This window comes from Eptatretus burgeri, chromosome 13 (genome assembly GCF_056783735.1).
Source record: "Eptatretus burgeri isolate ZD-2024b chromosome 13, Ebu_testis_v1, whole genome shotgun sequence".
Classification (NCBI taxonomy): Eukaryota; Metazoa; Chordata; class Myxini; order Myxiniformes; family Myxinidae; genus Eptatretus; species Eptatretus burgeri.
This window is the reverse complement of record NC_140973.1, coordinates 32,942,650-32,968,188: the sequence shown is the minus strand read 5'-3', so window position 1 is coordinate 32,968,188 and position 25,539 is coordinate 32,942,650. Positions and strand designations below refer to the sequence as shown.

General features: G+C 42.3%; 1 protein-coding gene across 3 annotated transcripts in view; it reads right to left on the bottom strand.

Annotated features, from left to right (window-relative positions):
• The window catches only part of LOC147014207 (uncharacterized), a 137,029-nt gene that overhangs the window by 89,397 nt on the left and 22,093 nt on the right, over positions 1-25,539 (bottom strand). For 2 of the 3 annotated variants that reach the window (XM_085851977.1, XM_085851978.1), the window contains exons 4-5: positions 6,642-6,813; positions 3,449-6,541 (exon numbers count right to left, since the gene is read on the bottom strand). In XM_085851977.1, coding sequence (XP_085708103.1) covers positions 3,449-6,541; positions 6,642-6,813 — 3,265 coding nt within the window. Of the gene's footprint in view, positions 1-3,448; positions 6,542-6,641; positions 6,814-8,952; positions 9,060-25,539 lie in introns of those variants that run through there. The other variant, XM_085851979.1, reaches the window with a different exon arrangement.

The following is a 25,539-nucleotide window of genomic DNA, read 5'->3' as shown; positions in this document are numbered from 1 at the left end:
TTCCCTGACAACTTGGGAGCAGTCTCGGACGAGCACGGCGAGCGATTCCACCAAGAGATTTCACTCATGGAGACGCGTTACCAATGGCGGCACAACCCGAACATGATGGGCGATTTCTGCTGGTTCCTGCATCGTGAAACTGACACAGAGCAGCACAAACGCAAAGCCAAATGCCTAAAGCATTTTTAATTCCATTCTAGTGGAGTTTTTCTGTAATTTCTATAATTTTGAAGCATTCATGATGAAATAAATGAATAAATGAATTTTTGTAAATTTCATTGAAATCCTGACTTCTAGGCAATGGGAATATTTCTTTTACTGAAAATCCTGACGTGATACAGCAAAACGGTTATGATTTTTGAAATCAGCGTACCCAAATTAGTCTAAATCACTTTACACATCTCCAGTAAAAAAATTTTTTGTTGTTCAGTGTAATTCACTAGAAGCCTGGGTTCAATTGGTTCAATTCCTGGCCTGGGCTTGTAATCTTCCTACACATACTGTTCATAATTAAAATAGGTATATGTTGTTTATGTAGGCCATATAATACTCGTTTACACTTTTTATTATTATGTATCCGTACCAAGGGCGCCGGAGGCATTATGTTTCCGGGTTGTCTGTCCGTCCGTCCGTCTGGATTTTCGTTTACGCGATAACTCAAGAAGCAAATTGTAGAATTTCATCAAACTTGGTAAAAAGGCAAAGTAAGACAGGGCAATTAAGTGATTAGATTTTGGGCCAGATGTGATAAAGGTCAAGGTCAAACTCTGAAATTTTACTGTTTATGCCCTAACTCAAGAAATGTTGGACAGAATTTCATCAAACTTGGTACAAAGGTAAAGTTAGACAGGACAATTAACTGATTCGATTTTGGGCCAGATGTGATAAAGGTCAAGGGTCAAATATGTCAATGATCAAGTGTTTGTGCGGGAGAGCGGAGGCATACCCGTCGACTGTGCACAGTCGAATTACTCTAGTTTTATTTGAAATAATGCTTTTAGATGTGTAAGCCTGTTGTTGGCTTAACGGTAAAAGTGGCTGGCTTAACATGTTAGCGTCTTGAGCTTGAGCCCCTGCCTTGCCATTGAAATAACACCAGGTGAGTTGACTCAGCCTGTCATCCTTTTGAGGTCGACAAAATGAGTACCAGCTTAATGGGGGTAATAAGCCATTTGAGTATCCTGTGTCAGAGTGGTGACCCGTCCAGGATTGTACTCCCTCGCCAAATGTAACTGCCTCAGCAGCCTTATGTGCCTCATGGAATGAAAGGAATGGTTATTTTAAATATGTGAGAGCTGTAAAGGCATGGTTATTAGGGCGCAATGCAAAAATTGAAGAGAAATTCCACATTGAAAGAAATTGCACCAGTGGGATCGTTAAAAATATATACTTCAACTGTGTCTGAAAAGACTCTTTTTATCTTAATAACTCCAGGTCAACATTTCTTGTTTGTCTATCATCTGGTATCAGGGCTTTAACTTCTGCTCCCTCTCTCGAAGACATTGCACATGATAATGCAGTTCATAAAGTTGGCCATGACTAAAATCGTGTTGTGGGAGATACAACCTAAGGATTGACCTCAGTCCTTGTTGATCAAACAATCGGCAAGCCTTACTGGAAATTTCATCCTTTTGAGAGTGAATGGAAAGCTCGAGCAGATGTTGCCGACACAAGTCTTGGTAATATTGCAATTGTTCCTCTGAGTTGGCTTGAAAGGATCTCCGCTTTCAGGAGATGGGGCAGAAGTTTTCAAAACATGAGTCTCATGCTACAGCATCTAGTCGTTTCTTTGAATTCAAAATATCTTGGTGGATCTTTCTTTCTTTCCTTCCTGTCACTGTTTTTCTTATACGTTTTGGCATATTTCCCATATGAAAAAAAAAGCCTTAAATGTCAAGTTAACGAGCAGCCTTGCATGACAAGTTGGCTGAGATGGCAGAAAAATAGGTAGAGTGAAGGTGTATTGACATCGCTTGCCAGGAGCCAATTACAGTGCATCGAGCCTTAAACAGTCAATCAGCAGCATCTCGCGACACTTGGCGCCAAGCCATGTAAACTGTTTTGTCCAGGTAGTTATCCATGTGAATAATGAAAATGTTTTTGTCCATATCAATTATACTTGATGACCCTGCATTGCAAGGGTATGCCTGGTGTTTGCATAATTGTTACGGTGGTGGGCTTGGCATCCTGGGGTCCTGAGTTCAAATCTCAAAGTTGAATTAATACCAGGTGGGGTTGACTCAGCCTGTTATCCTTTTGAGGCTGGCAAAATAATTATCAGCATAAAATGAGTGTCTGCTTGCTGGGATGATTGAGCCATTTGAGTATCCTACATTGAAGTGGTGACCTGCCCAGGGTGGTGCCCAATAGCCCAGGAGACTGCTTTGGCAGCACTGATGCTCTGTGCATTGTGTGGTCCCAATGGATATTTTTTTTGGATTGCCGGGGTCCTTGTTGATTAATACGATACCATTTTCATCTTTGTGCGACCACTCAATGTTGTTACATAAATATAGTAAGACAGAAGAAGTTAATCGTGATGTTCAAGTTACCTCATATAAAGTTCTATATGACTTACAAAACATATTACCTTCAAATGTTATATTTTACTATAACATGGAGTCCTTGAAATGAGAGAATATTATCTTTCCCCTCCTGGGGCTTATGAAGCATATACACTGTAACAGAGTATACTTCCTCTTCTATCCATTGCAGATGACCAAGGATCTAAATGTCATCTTGCAAGTCATCCGTGTGATTATCAGATTCTTTGTCACCCAAATAGCATTGAACAGGACTTGCATAATGATAATAAAACTGGTGCAAGTTGCCACACTTGTTCCGCACATCTTGCACTTCGTATGCATCCTTGTTCGACATTTGTGCCCTTTAATCTGTTTATTTCTTCAGTCGTCATACTTTTATACCTCACAAAAGTGATTCTAAAAGGAACCCCACCCCTATAAAAAAAAAAGATCAATTGTCATAAGATTACAGATATTCCAATGAGTCAATGTGTCGGACTGCAGATACTGATATTCAGGAAACCGATTGCTCCCAATTACTGGTTACACACAAGGTAAAAAGATGGACTTCCAATTTGCTACGCAATAACAATCAAGACGTAGTTCCCAAATATTCATTGTGACTTGCTCAATCTTCGGTATGATTGGATACATAGTTTGAAGCACTGCTCCGTTATTTTAATTATCTGAAGGTCTTACCTTCCAGTAATAACAAGCAATCTCTGGAGCAGTTTGTTATGTTCAGGTATGTGTGTGTACGTGGTTGGGGGGGGGGGGGGGGAGGCAGGGAAGATCACTAACATTGTGACATCAATGCCCTTTAAGAAAAGTTATTTCTCATTTTTCCTTGTTACTATGTTTGAAAATTATCATTAATCAAGGCTTTAAGTTTCATGAACATGAATTAAATTTTATAAACTGACCTTCACTGGTGAATCCTGTGGAAATAGCTGGCCCACCTGAAGACGCTTCATGCTCTGATGTCCGTGAAAGGTGAACCACATCATGTTCTTTAGCTACAGCACCCTGCTGGACACGTTCAATATCTCTTCCTTCTTCCAGTGTATGTGTCTCTTCTAATTCCTTTCTTGAATCATGTACTGATTCTTCAAACTCATCTTCTGCAGGCATATTTGAGACTACACTTTCCCAGTGATCTTTAATCCCATATGAGGTTCCATCCTTGATGTGTTCGGTTTTTTCCTCTCCAGTTTTGGTGCTTACAGCATGATGATCCTCTCCTCCATGGTGCTCTTCTGCATACTCGAGATGTCCCTCGGGTGTCACTTGGTGCTCTGGGGATACATGATAATACGGTTCGATGTGGTCACCCCTCTGCGGTTGCTCTGGTGATACATGATAATACGGTTCGATGTGGTCACCCCTCTGCGGTTGCTCTGGTGATGCTGCGCTCTCTTGTGCAAGCTGCTGTTCTGCTGTGACGTGGTAATCATTCTGGGTACGATCCGAAGGAATCAGAAAATCCGATTCCCTGCGACTTTCCACTTTTGTTTCTCCATGCGATTCCTTGTAGGCATCTGTTCTCGGCTCTAAAGTGGGACCATAATGTGGTGTGATTCCAGATGTTTTCTTTTGTTTAACATCTGTTGTCATGTGATCTTCTTGGAGGAAGTAATCATTGTCTGTTGTAGCCGAGTAATCTAGTGGAATTTCCTCTTGTGAAATCATTACACCATCATGAACATTTTGGTCTCTAAAAGCAGTAATGTCTGGAGTCTCATCTTCCAGTCCTTTGACAACATCTTGGCTCAACTCATGGTCTGTCACAACCTGTTCATCTGATACAATCTCATCAGCAAATCCACCATCATCCTCTGGTGCAAACGGTCTATCTTCTGGTGAAATATGACCATGCGATAATTGATCATCAGACTCAGCATGCGAAATAACATATTCATCTGGTGAAGTGACCTGATGATCTTCGATTCTTATACCTGGTTTAGTTTCTTCATAATGCATATTGTAACCCGATTCCATTTTATTATGTGCTATGTCTTTATGTGAGGAAGTGTAATCATCTGTTGTGGCGTAATCATCAGTCGTGATATCCTTTTGTGATGAAATCTCATGCAATACCTCGGAGGCATGCGTCGGTGCAGTCTGATCGGTTGTGATACCATGGTTTGATTCTGTTTTCGTAGAAAGTTTTCCTTCTTCATCCGATAAGGCATCCTCTGGTGAAATGTGATCATTAACCACGGTATCTTCAGTCGGTGCTGCAACATAATCTATCTCGGTCTGATACTCAGGTTCATAATAGTCCGAAGTGAGTGTGTATTCTGATTCTGGAACATCTTTTGTGATTTTAACATCTGATGTGAAATGCTTATCTGTCGTCATGGCATGATCTTCTTGCACAAGATCTTCTGCTATGGTGTGATCGGAAAAGGTGTCATGCTCCGATTCTGCTTCAGCCAGTGGTGGGGCATCATAAGATGGTCTATCTGGAAATGTTGATGGAGTCATGTTTGATTCGACCCGATCTTGTACATATTGATCTGAATGGCCATCAGTAGGTGATGCAACATAATCGACAGCAGCAATGCCATAATCTGTTGTCATTTCTTTGTCTGCTGTGATCTGCTGACCTGCATTCACTCCATACTCAGATTCTATTGGCTCAGCAGTGGTGTAATGGTCTTCTGCATTGGGCTCCTGATCTAATGTGGAATCAATACGTGGTATTGCATAACCATCTGTTTCAACTTGTTCATCAATTGTAACTTCTCTATAAGGTACAACCTGTCGAGCCGATTCCATCCATTCGACCATATCTCGGTGAGCTGTGGCACTTGTTGCTTTGGTTTCATCTCCTAATGGCGTGTAAACTTCTGAACCCATTGGATGGTGTGCTGGAGCTTGCTCTTCAGAAGGATCATCAAACTCTCCAGATGGATGCTGATCAGTGGTGGTAGGACTATCATAAGTCCTTGATTCTTCTGGTGACGTCTGGTAGTGGGGGGTAGCATACTCATCTGAGGTTGATAGTTCAACTTGATGTGCATGTGATTGCTCATCAATGGTTGTTGTGACGGGATCTGATATGGAGTGTTTATCTGGAACAGAAAGATACGATGATGTCCTTGGATCTTCTGTTATGGCTAAAGCATCAGAAGCCTGCTCAAAGTAAGCAGAATTATAATGATCACGTGGTGTCATATAACCTTCCCTTCTGTCATGCTCTGATTCTCGTTGGTTCTGTGATGCCTGTTGGACATCAGACTCACTACCATAATCTGAAGGTCCACCATGAGATGTGAAGTAATTTTCAGGGGTAGTCTGAGAAAGTGCCTCTGCATGGCCATCTGATGTGATGTGATTGTCTGAAAAAACATAATAGTCTGATGAGACTCTTTCATGAAATCTGGTGTCATCATCTGGTTGTGCTTGATAAATTAATGTATCCGTTGCTTCTGGAATGAATTCAGACTGGGTGTCTAAGTGACCATACGATACATTATCATCCAAATTAAAGTGGTGATCTGGGGGAGTATATTCTGAACGAGCTCTGTATTGTTCAGATGGAATGATGCCTGGCACTTGGGCTTCAGTATGTGATGTTGTATAATCTTGAGATACGGTGTAATATTCAGGTGGAATGTGCCCATCAGGCATAGTTTGAACCTCTGATGGTATCTCGGCATGGAAAATTGGTTGTTCGTCATCTGTATTTGTCCAAGAGTCCACTTGAGGTTGCTGATTCCAGTAAGAGGTTTCAAGTTCATTTTGTGTGAAGGCATCTACGGAACCATCTGATCTGGTTTCAAGCGCACCGTCATCTTGTTCAACTATGTCCTCTGTTGAACTTGTCAAGTAGTTAGCAATGTGCTGCGACTGCCTCCTTGGTGGTGAAGTTGCACTTTCGTGTACAATAACTGGGGGTGGTGGACTTAGAGGTGAATGTAGATAAGAGACTTCATCACCCCGGACCAGGTTTTGCTCGGTTTCACTGTTCCATCCGACTGCATGCATCCTTTCTGAACTGGGTGGGTGTTCTAAAGAACAAAAACAATTATGAGCATGATAAATTTATGTTTTGAAGCTTTCCTTGCATGCAAAAATGTGAATGCATTAAAACAGACCTCCAAGGCTTACCAGATTCATTGACACCTTCATAATAACTGTATGCTTCACTGCTGTCTGAGCTACCTCGATGAGGACCATAGGAGGCCTCCTGACTTTCAAAAGTTTCATAATTTGTGCTGGGATCACAGCCAGGCATTGGATAACACAACAGCTGATGGCCATTCACGGGACAGTGGCATACCTGAAAAAAAAAGTATATATCAGTTTGCACAATAGAAAGCATTGGACAATATACAACCAGGAATTATGAAGGATTTCAAGGTTCACTATACTGTATAATCAATTACAGTGCATGCTTAGTGAAACCAATGATATAATAGGCAGTATTAATCGCGAACGTAGTGAGCTTTATACTTAACGCATGCACATGAGAGAATAGGAAACAACAACAACAACAACAACACAATACCCTGGCAATTTGGAATCCGTGTCGTCGGTATGACCCTTTTGCTTCAGGTTTTTGTCATGGGGAATGATGCGTCCCGGGAGATAAAGGCATCGTCGGAGACATGAAAGACCCAAATATCAGACATGGTGTATATTTCCTCCACTGATTTTAATAAAGACAAGTCTGAAGACGATGATGGTTCACGAGCGGTATTTGACGATGTAGATTGTTTCAGAAGTCAAGGATGAGACAATGTGATAATGTTTGACCAAGTTATAAAAAAATGATCAACATGATGTGGTACGAGTGACAGGTTATTACCTGCAAAATGTCGAAAACCCGGTTTCGTTCAACAACTTTCAAAATTTGACCTTTGCATAACCTTTAAAGGTCACAAAACAATGTTGTGGACATTAAAATAAGGAAACAGGATACGTGCTATAGCTTATTGGAGTTAGTTCGTCGAAGAAGGTTGAAAACCTGGTTCGATTCCCACATCTTTGAAAATTTGACCTTTGTGAACTTTAAAGGTCAAAGGTCAAGGATTATGACCTTTGGTGCAAAACTTCCTCTGGAACATTCCAGGAACAATATAACGTCATATAGGCGATATGGCATTTTGCACGCCTCGGATTATCCATACTTTGATGAAATCAGCGTAAAAACAAACTTGAAGGGGGCGCCACGGGCAAGGTGTTCAAGATAGAGTAAAATGGTTTCAAGACTTTAGGTGGGGAATGACCTCAAGATTATGTATAAAAAATATTGTCATCCAAGCTCTCAAAGTTTGGGTGGTCGTATGATTTTTATGTCAAAATTCGCAATTTTCTCAGTTCGTGACCTTGTGACCTTGACCTTGGGACGAAAATGAAAAATCGAGCTCCGTGGGGCTATGCAGGTGTCATTGGGCTAACCAAATACCGAAACCCCTGCCAGATTTAACAAACCCCCTAGGAGAAGATGCAAATTGAAATCGGCTACCCCCAAAAAACACGTTTTTTGGGCGTGGCTCCACCCATAATGGGCGCGCCACGCCCATTCTTAGGAAAACACAACTAGATCATGATATAAACCTCCCACCAAAATTTTATCAGGATCGAATCAAAACCCACGGAGCTATGCTCGGGACAGCCAGACAGACAGACAGATAGACAAACAAACACACAACAATAACGAATATAGTGGTCACTTATTTTTTTCGTGAAAATATTTTTTCGTGAACCAATATCTCCTGCATCATCAAAAAAATATTTTTAATTGTGATTTACATTATTTGATCACTGATCCCAAATCCAGGCCGAAGTAACCAGAAATTGTGTATACAGTTGTGAACAAATTATAGGTCAAGTCAGAAGTGAATGTAAGAAGAATTCTATGTTCGGTTCTAGTATATATTTTTTTTAGATGAGATCCTGTTCTAGGCGGTGTAGTTGTCGTTGTGAAGGTAATGTTGAGGTAATATTTATTTTTTCAGATGAGATCCTGTTCTTGGCGGTGTAGTTGTTGTTGTGAAGGTGATGTTGAGGTAATATTAATTTTTTCAGATGAGATCCTGTTCTAGGCGGTGTAGTTGTTGTTATGAAGGTAATGTTGAGGTAATATTGATTTTTTCAGATGAGATCCTGTTCTCGGCGGTGTAGTTGTTGTTGTGAAGGTAATGTTGAGGTAATATTTATTTTTTCAGATGAGATCCTGTTTTCGGCGGTGTAGTTGTTGTGAAGGTCATGTTGAGGTAATATGCAGTAGTGTTATCCCGGTTATAGAAATGCACAAATAATTAATTTGATCTATAGTATACCCAATCACACCTTTATGACGAAAAAATTAACAACAAAACTAGAGAGTAAATACTCCAGCAGTTTTAAGTCTACCTAATTTTATAATAACGATATCTCCCGCATCATCAAAAAATAATTTTTAATCGTGATTTACATTATTTGATCGCTGATCCCGAATCCAGGCCGAAGTAACCGGAAATTGCAGCATCGAATGTAAGAAGAATTCTACGTTCGCTTCTCGGCTTTGCCTATTCCATATTAGAAGTATACATTGTACACATTGATTTGGAAATGGCAACATGCAGCAGCACAAAATGCAAACTCGACAATGAACGAAGGTAAAGAACCAAAGCAATACCTTGTTTCTTTACCTTCGTTCATTGTCGAGTTTCCATTTCGTGGTGCTGCATGTTGCCATTTAAAAAAAAAAATTTGAGGCGGGAGGAGGTTCGCTATGGGTTTGGAGTGACAGTTGGTTCTTTCCGGGGGGGGGGGGGTCTCTGCCGACTTTCTTAAAGATAAGTTTCCGGTCGTTGTTTGTCGCGTTTTGAGTTTTATTTTCTTACCTCCATGTTTACTGTGTGTTTCTCGTTCGGTTTTGTTTCAAAAACGATGCTAATTTGGTGAGTATTTGTCAGTTTATCATATCGGGTTTCTGTGAGGCCCACCCATCTTTCCGTCTATGTGCACGATCGTGTTATTTGTATTCTCTCCTTATTACCTTCAGTTTTTATTTTCTCCACTTTTCCCTCCACCCTCCTCTTATCCATCCTAACTATACCCTCTGTTTCATGCCTTAAAATGTGAAAAAAATACAAAAACAACAACAACAACAACAAAAAAAACCTTTTCCCTCCTCACCTTGTACCCCACGTCACCACGTGACTTCCTGCCCCGACTCTTCTTCCTCCTCCTTCTGCCGATCTACCATCTTCCTTCGACGTTTGCTGACCCACATTCACCATGCACCTTCACAATTTTTTCTTCAACCTTTCCTTTACCGATTCGAACCTAAATTTTGAAATATACATAATTTATTATTTTGACTTCTTACCTCACAGCACCCGTACCCACGTGATTTCTCGTACCCCCTCTTCCTCTTCCTCTTCCTCTGACTTTCACCGACTAGACCGACCATCTTGCTCGTACTTCAGCCGATCCACATTCACCAGACACCTTCATGGTTTTTTTTTTATTCAACCTTTCCTTTACCTGTCTTACCTAATCTTGATCAAAAAAAGTCTCTTCAAATGTTTCAACTTCCTCTTCATAATTCACTTCTCTTTTCCTCTTCGTCTTCTTCAAAAGACTGTTTTTAATTCGACCTTTCCTTCATCCCGTGTCGAAAACGTCCCACTGTTAAAACGTTTCTTTTCTCCTTTATTTCATCCCTCAAGTAATGTCTTTAATCGCATCTCTAACCTTAAAAAAAAATTTTATTCCAGTTTGCAATGCATGTTCATGTTCCATCAATCATCCATTTTTTTTTCCAACTTTGTGCCAATTTACCCCACCTCCTTAAATCTAGCTCCTCCTAACCCCTCACCTGTTATCCCCTTTCTTTACCCCTCCCATCTTGCTCCTCATCCGACCTCCACTTTTGGCACCTCTTCACCGTCTTCTACTTTAGTATCAGCTCCTCCTCTGATGTCCCAAACTCTGTGGTGTTCTAACATCTGTGGACTCCATTCCAACCAAACGGATATCTCGCTCTCTCAATCAGTACACTCCACGTCACCACAAACATGCTCCTTCTTTCCTCTCACACCTCCTCCTCTTCTCAACCTCTTTAATATTGTACCTCCTCCTGCCTGTTCCCTTATTCACCATACAACTACCAAGTCTCCTCCTTCCCCTCTCCCTACTTCTCCCATCACCCTCCTGCCCCTTGACATGCTTGCTCTCATCATCTCCCTTCCCCCTCCAAGCTTCCCTCTCACCTTTCTTAAAAACTACTCCCTCAACCTTCTCCCTCAACTCCCCCCTCTCACACGGCTCCCTCCAATCTCCCTCCTCAGCACCCCCTCTCAAAGTTACCCCCCTCACATCCACAAAGCTGCCTCCTTCCCCTGCCCTTTCTCTTCCATCTCATCCCTCCACCTCCTCCAATTTTCAACTTCCCTCTGCCCCCTCTCTTAACTCCCCACTGTGCCTCATCCCATCACCACAGAGCCTTTTATCCTCCTCATCTGGCCCTCTCCCCTCGCTCTTCTGCAATAACCCACATTCTTTCAACAACTCTCCTATCTACCATGGTCCTTCCTCGTCCTATCCTCCCTCTCTCCTCCCCTGCACCCAAAGCCTCCTCCCCTCCCTCTTCCTTAACAATGTGGACCTCAAACATCTGCGGCCTTCGCTAAAACCTGACAGATTTTTCCATACAGGTTGCCACTGATAAACCAAACATAATCTGCTCAACATAAACTTTAATCCTTCAAGATGACTCTGACTCCTGAGCATCTCTCCCTGGTTACTCCCTCCTCCGGTATGACAGACCTGAGCCTCATCCTGGTTTTCGATCCTCAGCCTCATCCTCATCCTCATCCTGAGCTTTCGATATGGTCTGGCACCCCACCCTGCTCACGAAACTCTCTTCTTATGGTATCGAAGGCAATCTCCACGCATGGCTCACAGACTTCTTCTCCTGTCGCAGTCAACATGTGACCCTGACTGGAGTTTTCTCATCCGCTCTTCCTATCCAGGCTGGAGTTCCTCAAAGCAGTGTTCTGAGGCCTGTTCTTTTTCTAGTTTTCATCAATGATCTCTCCGATCTTTCCTCTTAGAGAAAATCCTCTTTATCTCTTTGCTGATGACTCCACCCTCTTCCGTCTAATCTGTCATCCCTCAGATCAGCAAGCAGCAGCCTTTTCACTCACTGCAAATCTGGATAAAATCACAAGCTGGTCCAATACATGGAACATGGCTTTCAAAACTCACAAATCTCATACTCTCACTCTGTCTTTCCGAAAGGACTATCTGAACCCCCCCAACCCCCACATCTACTTTCTCAAAATTCCTCTTAAAGAGGTCCTTTCATTCAAACTTTTGGGCCTCACTATCTGTCATGATGTTTCCTGGGAAAGCCACATCTCCAAGCTGACCTCCAAAGCCATTCGCCGATTGGGCATCCTCCGTCGTGCAAAGTCCTTCCTTGGTACAACTGAATTCTTGACCACGTACAAAGCTTTTGTCCACACCCTGGTGGAGTACTGCTTTCCTCTTTGGGCTGGTACTCCCTCCTCTCACCTTTTTCGGCTTCACGCTGTGGAAACCAAGGCATTTAGGATCATTGGTATCTCCCGCGATGACTCTGAGTGGGTCTCGCACTCTCACCGCAGGCAGGTCAGTGGTCCTTCTGTCTTCTACAGTCTCCTCTTTGCCCCCCCCCCCCTTTTGCTCTGTGTGCTATCTGCCCCACCCATATTACTGCAGCGTGCTCAAGGTCCACCAGCAACCCCCTTATGGTAATACTACCAAAATCAAGAATCACTGCTCACCTTCATTCTTTCTTTCCTCATTTTTCCCACCTTTGGAGAAACTCCCACACTTTCTTCAATCCCACTCTTCCCTCCAGGACTTCAAAACAGTTATTCACTACCATCCCTTGTCTTTCCCCATCCAAAATCTTGATCTTTTCTACCTCCGTTAATCCACTCCAAACCCACCTCCTTCAAATTCCCTGCTTTCCTTCCTAACAGTCCCTCTCATGTCGATCTTGTTTACCCCGTGTACCCCGCCACATCACTCTCCCTCCCACAGATCCCCAAATGTCTCTGTTCCCCACTGTTTTGTGCTTCGCTGTCCCGCCCCTTCTTGTCTCCTGTTCCCCTTGTTATACAATATGTTTGTCAACTCCTATACGAGCCTTGACATTGTATATAAAAAAGGGGAAAAAAGTAAAGGTCGGTAAGTGAGAGATCTCCAGAAGGTATTGCCATGGATGGGCCATCACTAAAAATGGCAGTGTGAAATGATCAACAACAGTCTTTGACAGCACTGTTAAAGATTTCATACTATATCATCAGCAAGACAAAAATGGTTGATCCAAATCTAATGCTTTGGAAATATTTTTTACAAAATATGTCTGGTCAGTTATTATGGTATTCAGGGAGCACAAAGGTAATCCAAGGAACCTTTTGTTATGTTCTGATTCGTTTTTATAAATCTGTCATGAAATTAGTTATTCTATTACTTCCGTCACGAAGGTGGAAGAGGGTTATGGTTTCACCCGTCTGTTTGTTTGCTTATGCACAGGATATCTCAAAAGGTTATAGATGGATTCGGACGAAACTTGGTGGACACGTTGGGTGTGTGACAAGGACGAATTGATTCCATTTTGGTGAAGATGCAAATCCAGATACGGATTTGAGAATTATTTAATTTGTGAAGTGATTCTACACCATTGAGATATGGGACCACAAACAATAAATAGCATGATATCTGAAAATTTTATTGGGTCTGATATGTTCTATTGGATCAGTCATTGCGTGGCAGAGGTATCCACTCTACTGAGTGCCCTTCTGGTGTTCGTTAAATTCATACTAACACTACAAGGGCACTCGGTAGAGCATATACTTCTGCCATGCAATGCCTAATCCAGGAGAACATATTAGGTCCAATAAAATTTACAGATATCATGCTATACATCGTTTGTGGTCCCACATCTCGATGGTGTAGAATCAGTTTTAAAATTAAAAAATTCTCCTATCCAGATCTGCATTCGGATCTTTACCAAAATCGAATCGATTCGTCCTTGTCACACACCCAACCTGTCCACCAAGTTTCGTCCAAATCAGTCCACAACGTTTTGAGATATCCCGTGAAACAGTACAGTATATGGTTTTTAGCCTATATCTATCAATGGTAAAGAATCACTTAAAAAAATTACAGTATCCGGATCCAGAGCCGGAACTTCACCAAAATCAAAACAATTCGTCCTTGTCACACACCCAACCTGCACACTAAATTTCATCTGAATCTGTCCACAACATTTTGAGATATCCTGCACACAAACAAACAAACAGCCAAACACAGGGGTGAAAACAAGGACTGAAAAATTGTATGTACTGCTTCCTTGCTTGATGTTCAGCATGTAAAAAGATAGGAGCACTGACCTTCTCCAGAGGTTGCCACCCATGGGGAGGAGGAAATTCCTCATAACAAAATGCTGTGCTGAGTGCGGTGAGAAAAGAGTTGCCATTGTGACGTTGCTGGAACACAGAGTACCCTGGGAAATGATGGTACTTCCACCAAGTTCATTGGCTGTGTTTGTCTCGTCTAACGTGTGTGTGTGTGTGTGTGTGTGTGTGTGTGTGTGTGTGTGTGTGTGTGTGTGTGTGTGTGTGTGTGTGTGTGTGTGTGTGTGTGTGTGTGTGTGTGTGTGTGTGTGTGTGTGTGTGTGTGTGTGTGTGTGTGTGTGTGTGTGTGTGTGTGTGTGTGTGTGTGTGTGTGTCGGCTCCTCTACGAGCCCTATATCCTGTAGATTTGTTTTTTAACCTGTGTGGTTAAAGCAAACAAAGATCCTGCCTAGATATAACCATTATTGAGTGTTTCATTGCATATTTTTATTTGACAAATATACCAACAAACAGTGAAAGTAACTGCAGTGAATTTGGGTGGAAGCAGCAACGTCTCATCTTTGTGCATCCTTCATCGCCGGTGAAACATCGCATGAATTGGGCAATGTGTTGTTAACTTTTCAACAGTTGGATTTGTATAAAAGGTAAAGAAAGAAGGATGCTTGTGAGTAATTGCCACTTGGCATGCTTCTGTTATCAGGAAGAAGATGAGAGGAATGTGTTGATAAATGGCTGAAGAAAGAATATAATGCAAGGGGCAGACTTGAAGCATGCGACACTGGAGAAGGATTCTTCTTAATTCTTCTTTAGAGTTCTTGGATGGAATTAGATGCCTCAATACCAAGTCAGTTAAAGTTATTGATTTTTCAACTTTATATACAAATTTGGATTTAGTACTCGTGAGGGAGTCGCTCTTCAAAGTGATTGACAATGTTTTAAACTCTTTTAATCAGTTTTTATGTCTCAGGTTTGATAAAACATTCTTTTCTAAAAAGAAATATTCAAGTTTTCATTGTTTTGATTAAGCAGTAGTTTAAAGATGTTGATGATTTTATTTTATTTAATGCTTTTGTGTCTCTTTGTGGGATAATGTTTCAACAGGTAAAGGGTATTCTCATGGGTGGGAACTGCAGCCCCCTCCTAGCGGAGATTTTTTTTTATTCTTTTCTGTGAATTATCATTCACGCAGAAACTGATGGAGTAAAAATTAGGATTAGCTAAAATATTATCTCATACATGTCATTATATAGATGACACAGTATTTGTGTAGTTGATTTTAATTTTTTTAATCGGCAGCTTCACAAGATTTATCCAGATAACCTGAATGCAAACAGGAGTGTTAATGATTGTTCATTTGCTGCATGTCTGGATGTGTTAGTTAGAGTTGGACAGAATGTCTTTATTACAAGTGTCTCTCATAAAGTTGATGATTTCAGTTTCCCTCTCGTCTTGTACATCTTTCCAGGTAGCAATGTACCAATTAGAATGGGTTACAATGTCTTTTCATATCAGTTGCTTAGATTTGCAAGAATTTGTTCAGTGAAGGATGATTTTGTAGAACGTGCTGAGAAGGTTTTTCCATTATGGTTATCAGTCGATTGCTTACTGTACTGTGTGTGTGTGTGTGTGTGTGTGTGTGTGCGTGTGTGCGTGTGTGCGTGCGTGCGTGCGTGCGTGCGTGCGTGTTATGTCTGGCTTCCTTCTTGGGACTACGGTGCAGTAATTGGTCTTTATTTTGATATAATTGATGCATGGAATATTCTCCTTGAAACGGTAGTGGTAGCTTAAACAGTAGATGAATTTGATCTGGTATTACACTGGTTGTAGATGTGTAAATTTCCCCAAAAAACAACAAAAAAATTTTTTTTAATGATATTTTGCTGTTTGCGTGTGTGCGTGCATGCGTGTACATCCCAATCGCGTCTCTCACCCGTGATTGGAGGGATGATCAATCAGCTTTCACCTAATTATTTTTCCCAGCATGCAACGACAATCAGTACAATTTCATCACCTCTTGGCCCTCTGAGTCAGAGAAGGATGCACAAAGCAACAAAAAAAGCAGACGAGGAAAGCCCTTCACTATTTCAAACTTTATCCGAGTTCCTCCACAGCTGCAGGCATTTACATGTAGCATGTGCATAAGAACCCCAGCGCTACACATTCCTATCAATCATCGTACGGGTTTCAATGCTTGTTGGTGGATTATCAGTGACAGCATAGATAGAAACATGCGCCACCTCTTCACTCTTCGCTTTTCTTCTCCTTTCTTGCAATGGATCTTCCATATCCTCTCCAATAGCTCAAAACTATTGGGGCCATATGCATGTGAACCAACCAATTTTTATCTCAAATGGCCTCCCTCCTAAGGAGTGTCACGGGGACCTATTCCTATTTAGGAGGGGTCCAACTGTACGACCATGCATTCTGGCCCTTCTGGGTAATTAGGATATGTGTGTTTGATTGACCATGTACTTCAGCCTTCGGCTGAGGTGCATGTGTATGCTCCTGGGACAGTCTTGTTGGACTGTGTAACTTGGCCACGGTGCCAGGATGCATATCCTCAGCTTCATTACAATGTTTGATGTTGTCCTTTTCATGTTAAAAAAACACTCAAAAGATGGACTGTTCATGGTACCCAAAGTTGTTATATGACCATACATTCTGCCCTGTGTTTTAGAATGCATGTGCTTGTTTGACCATTCATTCTGGCCCTATAAACTGGGATTTTTGTGTTTGTTTGACCATGTGTTTCGGCTTTCGGGCCAAAGTGCATGTGTAGACGAGTTTGACGAGCTATGTTTGACAGTGTAGCACCCACAGGCAGCATAAGTAAGCAGAAATACATAGGACAAGGGAACTGATTGAGCTTAGTAGGAAAGGAACATATAAGCTGACAGAAAAAGCATGTGAAACAGTATAGGTCAACAAGAGAAGAGAACGAGTGAGAAAATAGAAATATCTTTGATCAGACTCGGAGATGCAATTCAGCAGTCGAGTGAAGAGGGTGAGGTGGGGGGGGGGGGGAGAGTGAAAGGTGAACAGTTATCCTGGATCTGGAAAGGGTAACGAGGTTTGGGTTACTACCTGAGTGAATGCAGCCCTGTCTGTCGTTGAGTCCAAATAGCTGAGAGGCCAGGAAGGGTGAGACCAGAAATGATGTAATGGAAAACTGCTAGGCCACCAAATTGTCTGTCGTGTGAAAGGAGCAGTTGTTAGCCTGGTGTTGGCGCAGTGGTTAGGGCAGTGGCTTCGGACCCAAAAGGTCCTGAGTTCAAGCCCCGTTGGGACACTGAATTAATATATGTATGTGTATGTATATATATATATATATATATATATATATATATATATATATATATATATATATATATATATATATATATATATATATATATACACCAGTTCGAAAACACCAGGGGGTTGACTCAGCCTGCCATCCTTCCGAGGTCGGCGAAATGAGCACCAGTTGTACTGGGCCCGGTGTATGCCCCGGTTAGAATAGGTGTACCATATCCCTGTGTGTCGTAAGAGGCGACCAGGGTTGCGTCAGGAAGGGCATCCGGCGTAAAAACCTATGCCAAATCATTATGCGGACAACAAAACGAATTTCCATACCGGATCGGTCGAGGCCCGGGTTACCAACGACCGCCACCGGTACCGGTGGTCAGCAGGGTACCAGTGGAAATTGTGCTACTGCTGGGCGAAGGAGGAGAAGGAGACGGGGAAGGCGAGTCCAGAGGCAGTGGGAGAGGGGGAAGGGTAGAAGTGTGGAGGTGAGAGTTGGAACTCTGAATGTTGGGACGATGACTGGCAAAGGGCGAGAGTTGGTTGATATGTTGGAGAGAAGAAAGGTGGACATACTGTGTGTACAAGAGACCAAGTGGATGGGGAGTAAGGCTCGGAGCATTGGAGGTGGTTTCAAACTGTTCTACCATGGTGTGGATGGGAGGAGAAATGGTGTCGGGGTAATCCTGAAGGAAGATTATGTCAAGAGGGTATTGGAGGTGAGGAGAGTGTCTGACTGAGTGATGAGTGTGAAGTTGGAAATTGAAGGGGTGATGATGAATGTCATCAGTGCATATGCCCCACATATGGGGTGTGACATGGAGTATAAAGAAGATTTCTGGAGTGAGTTGGATGAAGTGGTGGAGAGTGTATCCAAGGATGAAAGAGTGGTGATTGGAGCAGATTTCAATGGACATGTTGGGGAAGGGAATAAAGAGGATGAGGAGGTGATGGGGAGGTACGGTCTCAACAAGAGAAATGTGGAAGGGCAAATGGTGGTAGAGTTTGCAAAAAGAATGGAAATGGCAGTGGTAAATACGTATTTGAAGAAGGAGGAACACAGGGTGACATTCAAGAGTAGAGGAAAGTGCACACAGGTGGATTACATCTTGAGCAGGAGATGCAACCTGAAAGAGATTAGTGACTGTAAGGTTGTGGCAGGGGAGAGTGTAGCTCGACAGCATCGATTGGTGGTCTGTAGGATGACTTTAGAGTTGAGGTTGAGGAAGAGAGTGAGGGCTGAACCAAGGACCAGATGGTGGAAGCTGAAGGAGGAAGACTGTTGCGTGAAATTTAGGGAGGAGGTGAGACAGGCGTTGGATGGTGGTAAAGATGGGTGGGATGATTGGGCAACGACAGCAGAAGTTGTGAGGGAGATAGCTAGGAAGGTACTTGGTGTGACATCTGGACAGAGGAAGGAAGATAAGGAGACTTGGTGGTGGAATGAGGAAGTACAGGAAAGTATAAGGAAGAAGGGGTTGGCGAAAAAGAAGTGGGATAGTCAGAGAGATGAAGAAAGTAGGCAGGAGTACAAGGAGTGGCGTCGAAAGGCAAAAAGAAAGGTGGCTAAGGCCAAGGAAAAGGCATATGACGAGCTGTATGAGAAGTTGGATACAAAAGAAGGGGAAAAGGATTTATACCGATTGGCAAGACAGAGGGACTGAGCTGGGAAGGATGTGCTGCAGGTTTGGGTGATAAAGGACGCAAATTAGAATGTGCTGACGAGCGAGGAGAGTGTGTTGAGAAGGTGGATGGAGTACTTTGAGTAGCTGATGAATGAAGAAAATGAGAGAGGGAGAAGGTTGGAAGAGGTGGAGATAGTGGATCAGTAAGGATGAAGTGAGGACTGCTATGAAGAAGATGAAAAGTGGAAAGGCGGTTGGCCCAGATGGTATACCAGTGGAGGCATGGAAGTGCTTAGGAGAGATGGCAGTGGGGTTGTGAACCAGATTGTTTAATAAAGTCTTGGAAAGTGAGAGGATGCCTGAGGAGTGGAGATTAAGTGTACTGGTTCCGATTTTCAAGAATAAGGGTGATGTGCAGAGCTGTGGAAATTACAGAGGGATAAAGTTGTTCAGCCACACCATGAAGTTATGGGAAAGAGTAGTGGAAGCTCGGTTGAGAGGAGAAGGGACGATCTGTGAGCAGCAATATGGGTTTATGCCAGGAAAGAGCACCACTGATGTGATGTTTGCTTTGAGAATGTTGATGGAGAAGTATAGGGAAGGCCAGAAGGAGTTACATTGTGTGTTTGTGGATTTAGAGAAAGCTTATGATAGGGTGCCAAGAGAGGAGTTGTGGTATTGTATGAGGAAGTCGGGAGTGGTGGAGAAGTATGTGAGGATCGTGCAGGATATGTATGAGGACAGTGTGACAGCGGTGAGGTGTGCGGTAGGAATGACGGACCGGTTTAAGGTTAAAGTGGGATTGCACCAAGGATCGACTCTGAGCCCTTTCCTGTTTGCAATGGTGATGGACAGGTTGACGGACGAGATCAGACTGGAGTCTCCATGGACTATGATGTTCGCGGATGACATCATGATCTGTAGGGAGAGTAGGGAGCAGGCTGAAGCGAGCCTCAAGTGGTGGAGGTACGCACTGGAGAGAAGGGGAATGGTAGTCAGTAGGAGTAAGACGGAGTACATGTGCGTAAATGAGAGGGAGGGTGGTGGTATGGTGCGGTTGCAAGGAGTCGAGGTGGGGAAGGTGGATTGGTTTAAATACTTGGGATCAACTGTCCAAAGTAACGGAGAGTGTGGGAGAGAAGTGAAAAAGAGAGTGCAGGCAGGATGGAGTGGGTGGAGAAGAGTTGCAGGAGTGATTTGTGACAGAAGGGTAGCTGCAAGAGTGAAGGGGAAAGTATATAAGACGGTAGTGAGACCAGCTCTGTTGTATGGTTTGGAGGCGGTGGCACTAACAATAAGACAGGAAACGGAGCTGGAGGTGGCAGAGTTAAAGATGCTGTGATTCTCGTTGGGAGTGACGAGGATGGATAGGATAAGAAATGAGTATATTAGAGGGACAGCGCAGGTAGGACCGTTTGGAGACAAAGTGAGAGAGGCGAGATTGAGATGGTTTGGACATGTGCACAGGAGGGAAACGGAGTATATCGGGAGAAGGATGTTGAAGATGGAGCCGCCAGGCAGGAGGAGAAGAGGAAGGCCAAAGAAGAGGTTCATGGATGCGGTGAGGGTGGACATGCGGGTGGTTGGAGTGTCAATGGAAGATGTGGAGGATAGAGCGAAATGGAGACGGTTGATTCGCTGTGGCGACCCCTAACGGGAGCAAGCCGAAAGAGGAAGAAGAAGTGAAAGGAGCAGTTGTTGTACTTCAGCCTCTGTTGAGTAACTCCATTAATTAGCCTCTGGGCCTTGGATTTCACCACTTTCAGAGGTGCAAGCTGAGATATGGTGGCACCATCCCACAGTACATCACACTAAGTGGCATAATGATTACAACTTCTATGAGTCTATGAGATTACCAATTTGAACCAGAACCAAGCCTCATCACCCCGAAAGACTTTAAAAATGGTATGTGCTGCTTCCTTGATTGATGCACAACATTTAAAAGGGGTAGCGTATGGACAAACAACCATCGGCGGGCAACCATTGCACGGACTTGATGGGCCTCCTTTTGTATTGAAGTTCCTTGGAAGGGAACTTGTATTACTATCATTAATACTCCATATCATTGTGGATAATGGCTTTGTTAGGAACTGAGAGCAGCTGAGGAATGACAGTTATATGGAGGGTTATCAGGTTCCTGCCTGCTATGGAGGCCAACTTTTCTGTGTGGTCAGCCCAGAAAAGGTAATGGCTGATTACTCATCCAAGGAGCTCCACTTGACTGCACCTCCACCAGAGGATGGTTGTAGAAGTAAACTGGGGCGGGTTAGCCAAACGGTGTTCATGGAGATAGAGTAAGTATGTGGGACTTGGAAGTATTGATTGACACATTCCAAGTGATTGACCAGCTTTGTATTTTCTCAAAATTGGTGACAATGATGCGGCTTGCTTGACATTGGTGGGAGATATTCTGACAAAGTGATTATCAAAGTGATAATCAGGGTTTTCCAAAGAGGCATGAGAAGTCTTCTGCGAATCTTCTTTTTCCTTCTCGTATGGAGCAAATGGTTTCTGGGTCACATAATTTAAAAGGAGCATGGCTGTGTGCAGCTGAAATTGATGAACTGATGCTGAAGTATTTGAGAAGACATGGGCCTCGATATCTTGTATATTATTTCCGAGTTTGTGGTTTTGTGTCGCGCTATCTTCGACTTTGTTCTGCGCTTGAGTAACTTGATATTCGGCTTACATTATCTCAAAGACCATATGAGGTGCATGGTACAAAAATAACTGAATAAAATGGTTCTGAAACAGTGAAATCGTATTCCACTGACTGCATTAAAGTAAAATTACTACTGATACTCTGCATCAGTTCCTTTCTCAAACACACCCACCCCAACATGTCGCGCAGAGCGCGGGTTATGCTAGTTTATCTTAATTATTGTGAAATACCAAAGCATATAAAAGTCCACATAGTTAACAACTAGAAGGGCATTCAGTGGAGCGCATAAATCCACCATGCAGTGCATGATCCACGAGAACATACAGTATCTAGCCCAATACATCTTTGAAATATCATGCTATTTATTGTTTTTGGCCCTATCTCTCAATGGTAAAGAATCACTTTTTAAATTTTTTTTATCATATCTGCATCTGAATTCGGATCTTCACCAACATCTAATCAATTCGTCCTTGTCACACACCCAACCTGTCCATTAAGTTTTGTCCAAATCTGTCCACAACTTTTTGAGACATCGTGCTCTTTATCGGTATAGCTTGATCTCTCCACGGTGAAGAATCACTTGAAAAATGATCGAATTCGGATTTGGATCTTCATCAAAATCGAATCAATTCTTCCTTATTACACACCAAAGTGTCCACCAAGCTTCGTCCGAATTAGAGTACCTATATATAGAGAGTAGCGACATATGGGGACCAGAATTTAATGGTCACGTGACACATGGGCGCCATTTTGTTTCACACTCTTGCGCCAAGCTACGCATCGAATCCAGATTTTCACCGAGTGAGCTCGGAGAGACCGAGTTTGAAACTGAGTGAAACTTTATTAGTCAAAATGACGGGTTGTTGCGCCTTTGGGTGCAGCAACAAATCTGAGAAGGGGTACAGGATGTATAGGTTTCCAACAGATGCAAAAAGACGGAAGATATGGGAGCAAAAAGTGAGCAGAGTGGGATGGAAGCCTACTTCTTCATCATGTTTGTGCGAGGTAAGAGAAGGGCTGTATCAGTCCCATGTATTAATATCAGCGTATGTATGAAGGAAGTGACTGTGTCTGCGCACCTTATTCATTGGAATGCCATTATTATTAATCATTATGACATTGTTATGAAAATCCAATTCTTTGTAATACATAAAAATAATTCAAAAAACATTCCTTCATATGTTGTGAAATTGTGTTTGAAGGTCATTCATCAATGTTGGCCGTGGGTCTCAAAAACTAATAGAGTCTAGATCTACTAGTAGTAGATCTAGAACTTTGCAGCATTTTTATTTTTGGTTCAAACTCAAAGTTGGTCCAAAATGTCAAATTTGGCTTCAAATTTCCACTCATACTTTCATAGGCCCATTACTATCTTGGTGTATAGCGAAAATGGTGCATGCCGTGGCTCGACAAGTACCAATCTTAAGTTAGAATACAGTTATTTTTCTAATCTAGCAGCATAGTAGAGAGTAGCATACAATGATGAAATGTGTAAACTCGATCTTAGAAATGAATTTTGAGAACTATTCTATTTTGTTATAATAATGTTTTCTACTTCTATAATTTATTATTAGGACTAAGAAATATTCAAGATTAGAAATATTGTATCTTTTCTTCTGCAGGTTCACTTTGATGAGTCCCAGTTTGAAAACAAGAGAGTAGATGGGAAGAAAAAACTGAAGTGGCAGGCAGTACCAACCATATTCTGTCATCGCAGTGTGCCAAAACCCAGGAGGCCTCTAAAACGCCTTTCCTGTACACCAAATACTGCAAGTGCAACCAAGAAATCATGCATTGCTTTAGACCATGCGTACTCTGTTAACCCAGCAGACAAAACAACATCAACTTCAAGTTCAGGTATGTAAACTGAAGTTATGAATCATTTTCTTTGAACTAAGTCTGTAGTTATTTAACCCTAAAAAGACTTTGGTGTTTTGGCAGTTAATAAAATTGTGTGTGTGTGGGGGGGGGGGGGGGGTGGGAGCTTAAAGCCTTCCCCCCTCGGCCGCGGATCGCGCAATCACCGCAAAAATTTGCGCAATGGTAGTGTGTGTTGTAATCTACAAGTTCGATATGCAGATTTTTCCAAAAATAGTCTTCTTATATTCCATGGTACATTTTCACTGACACAACCCGTTTACCCACATTTTTTTTTAAGTCAAAAGTTGGGGTGCGGTTTATACACAGGGGGCGGTTTACACACTGGGATTTACGGTATGTAGACTGATTCATCGTGTTACCATTGTGATTTAGAAAACGGATAATATAACTTGCATATGTTTTTCTCAAGATGAAGGGTACAAATTAGATATTTTGTTTTCTTTCCTTTGTCATTTTTTTTTCAGTTGAAGACACTGCCACAGAAGACGAAAACAGTGGACCAACAACGAGTGTTCTACCAAGTACATCTAAACCCAGAATCAAAATGCAAAGGAAGATTAAGGCATTGAAGGCTCAACTTTGTCAGACAAAGAAACGGTATCGGGCAATTCAAAAAGCAAAACTCAAGCAAGAATCACGAACAGCAAGAATCTTCGGAAAAGACCAGCTACACGCTATGTCGAGACGTTCCATGAATGGGGTACAGTGGTCACCAACGACAGTGAGAAAGGCTTTACTGCTAAGATTTTCATGTGGATCTTCAGGCTATAAAGTGCTATTAAAGTAGGGTTACCCACTACCATCGGAACGTCCAGAGTGAAACAAAATGGCGCCTATAGCTGAGTTGTCGCTACTCTCTATATATAGGTACTCTAGTCCGAATGAGTCTACAACTTTTTGAGATATCGTGCCATATATCGTTTTTGGCTTTGTATCTCAATGGTGAAGAATCACTTTAAAAATTCTTGTTGTCGAATATGGATCCAGATCTTCACGAAAATCCAATCAGCTCGTCCTTGTGACACATCCAACCTGCCCACATAATTTCATCTGAATACGTCCACAACTTTTTGAGATATGCTGCACACAAACAGACAGAGAGGGGTGAAAACACAACCTCCTTCCACCTTCGGTGGCGGAGGTAAAAATGATACTTGCTTAAAACAAGATGGTACCACTTCAGTATGTCTGGTGGGAGGTTTGGAAATGGGCAGACATAGGACAGAAAGACAAATTTGTATGTGAACAAGAGAATTGCTCGCATCATCTGACCAATCCAGCTTGGTGAGAAAGCAAGAACACATCCTTAAAATGTTCCAAAGTGTTCACTGCATTCTTACTGGCATTCTTAGAATGTCATCCCATTAATATTAGGTCCCCACAACTTATAGCTCACTCAAAACAAGAGAAAATGATGTGAATATGCAGAGTCCTAGGTCTGCCATAAATCTGTTGAAGGACAAATGAATCCTGATCAGGTCCATTGACCCAATACCAGATGAAAATAGGGTGGTATTTGCCATCAACCCTTCCCTCTGTATGTTCCAATCATCCTCTTCCATCCTCCATCCTTACTCCTCATGCCTCTCAAACTCTTTTCCATTTTGTCCCCTTTCTTCCCACTTCTCCTAGATATTCTATTCTACATCCTTCATTTCCTTTTCCAAATTGTATTTTTCTCAGTTCCCCTCGCCCACAACCCTTACCCACTGCCCTTTCCCCCATGCATGTGTAATATGTGGCTCTAAAAGCCTTAGGTGGCAGAAAGGATGACAGATAAATCTCTGCCGAGAAGTTTGTGCAAATTGTATCGTGAGAGTATGCAGTTGATTACACCGAATACAGAATACAATGAATGATATGTTCATGAAGAAAAGGGAGTTATGCACATTGCAATGATGGATTCATTTTGAAACTGTAAGTCTAAACATTAATTTTTGCCAAATTGTTGAGCCATATGTGGTGCCAGTTATAATTTATATAATACATGATGTAGATTCCGTGATAATTCCGTGCAGAGTACATAAATGAAGCACAAACCTCTGAACAGTCCACTGATGATGTTCCATCACAGTTTTTGAGAATTTCCACTCTCCCCCCCCTCCTCCCCCCTATACAAGATGACTTTGAGATGACGTCATTGCATACATACTTTGAATTTTATCTCAAACAGTCATTTTAATCCAATTATGTAATCGTTTAAAGTGAAA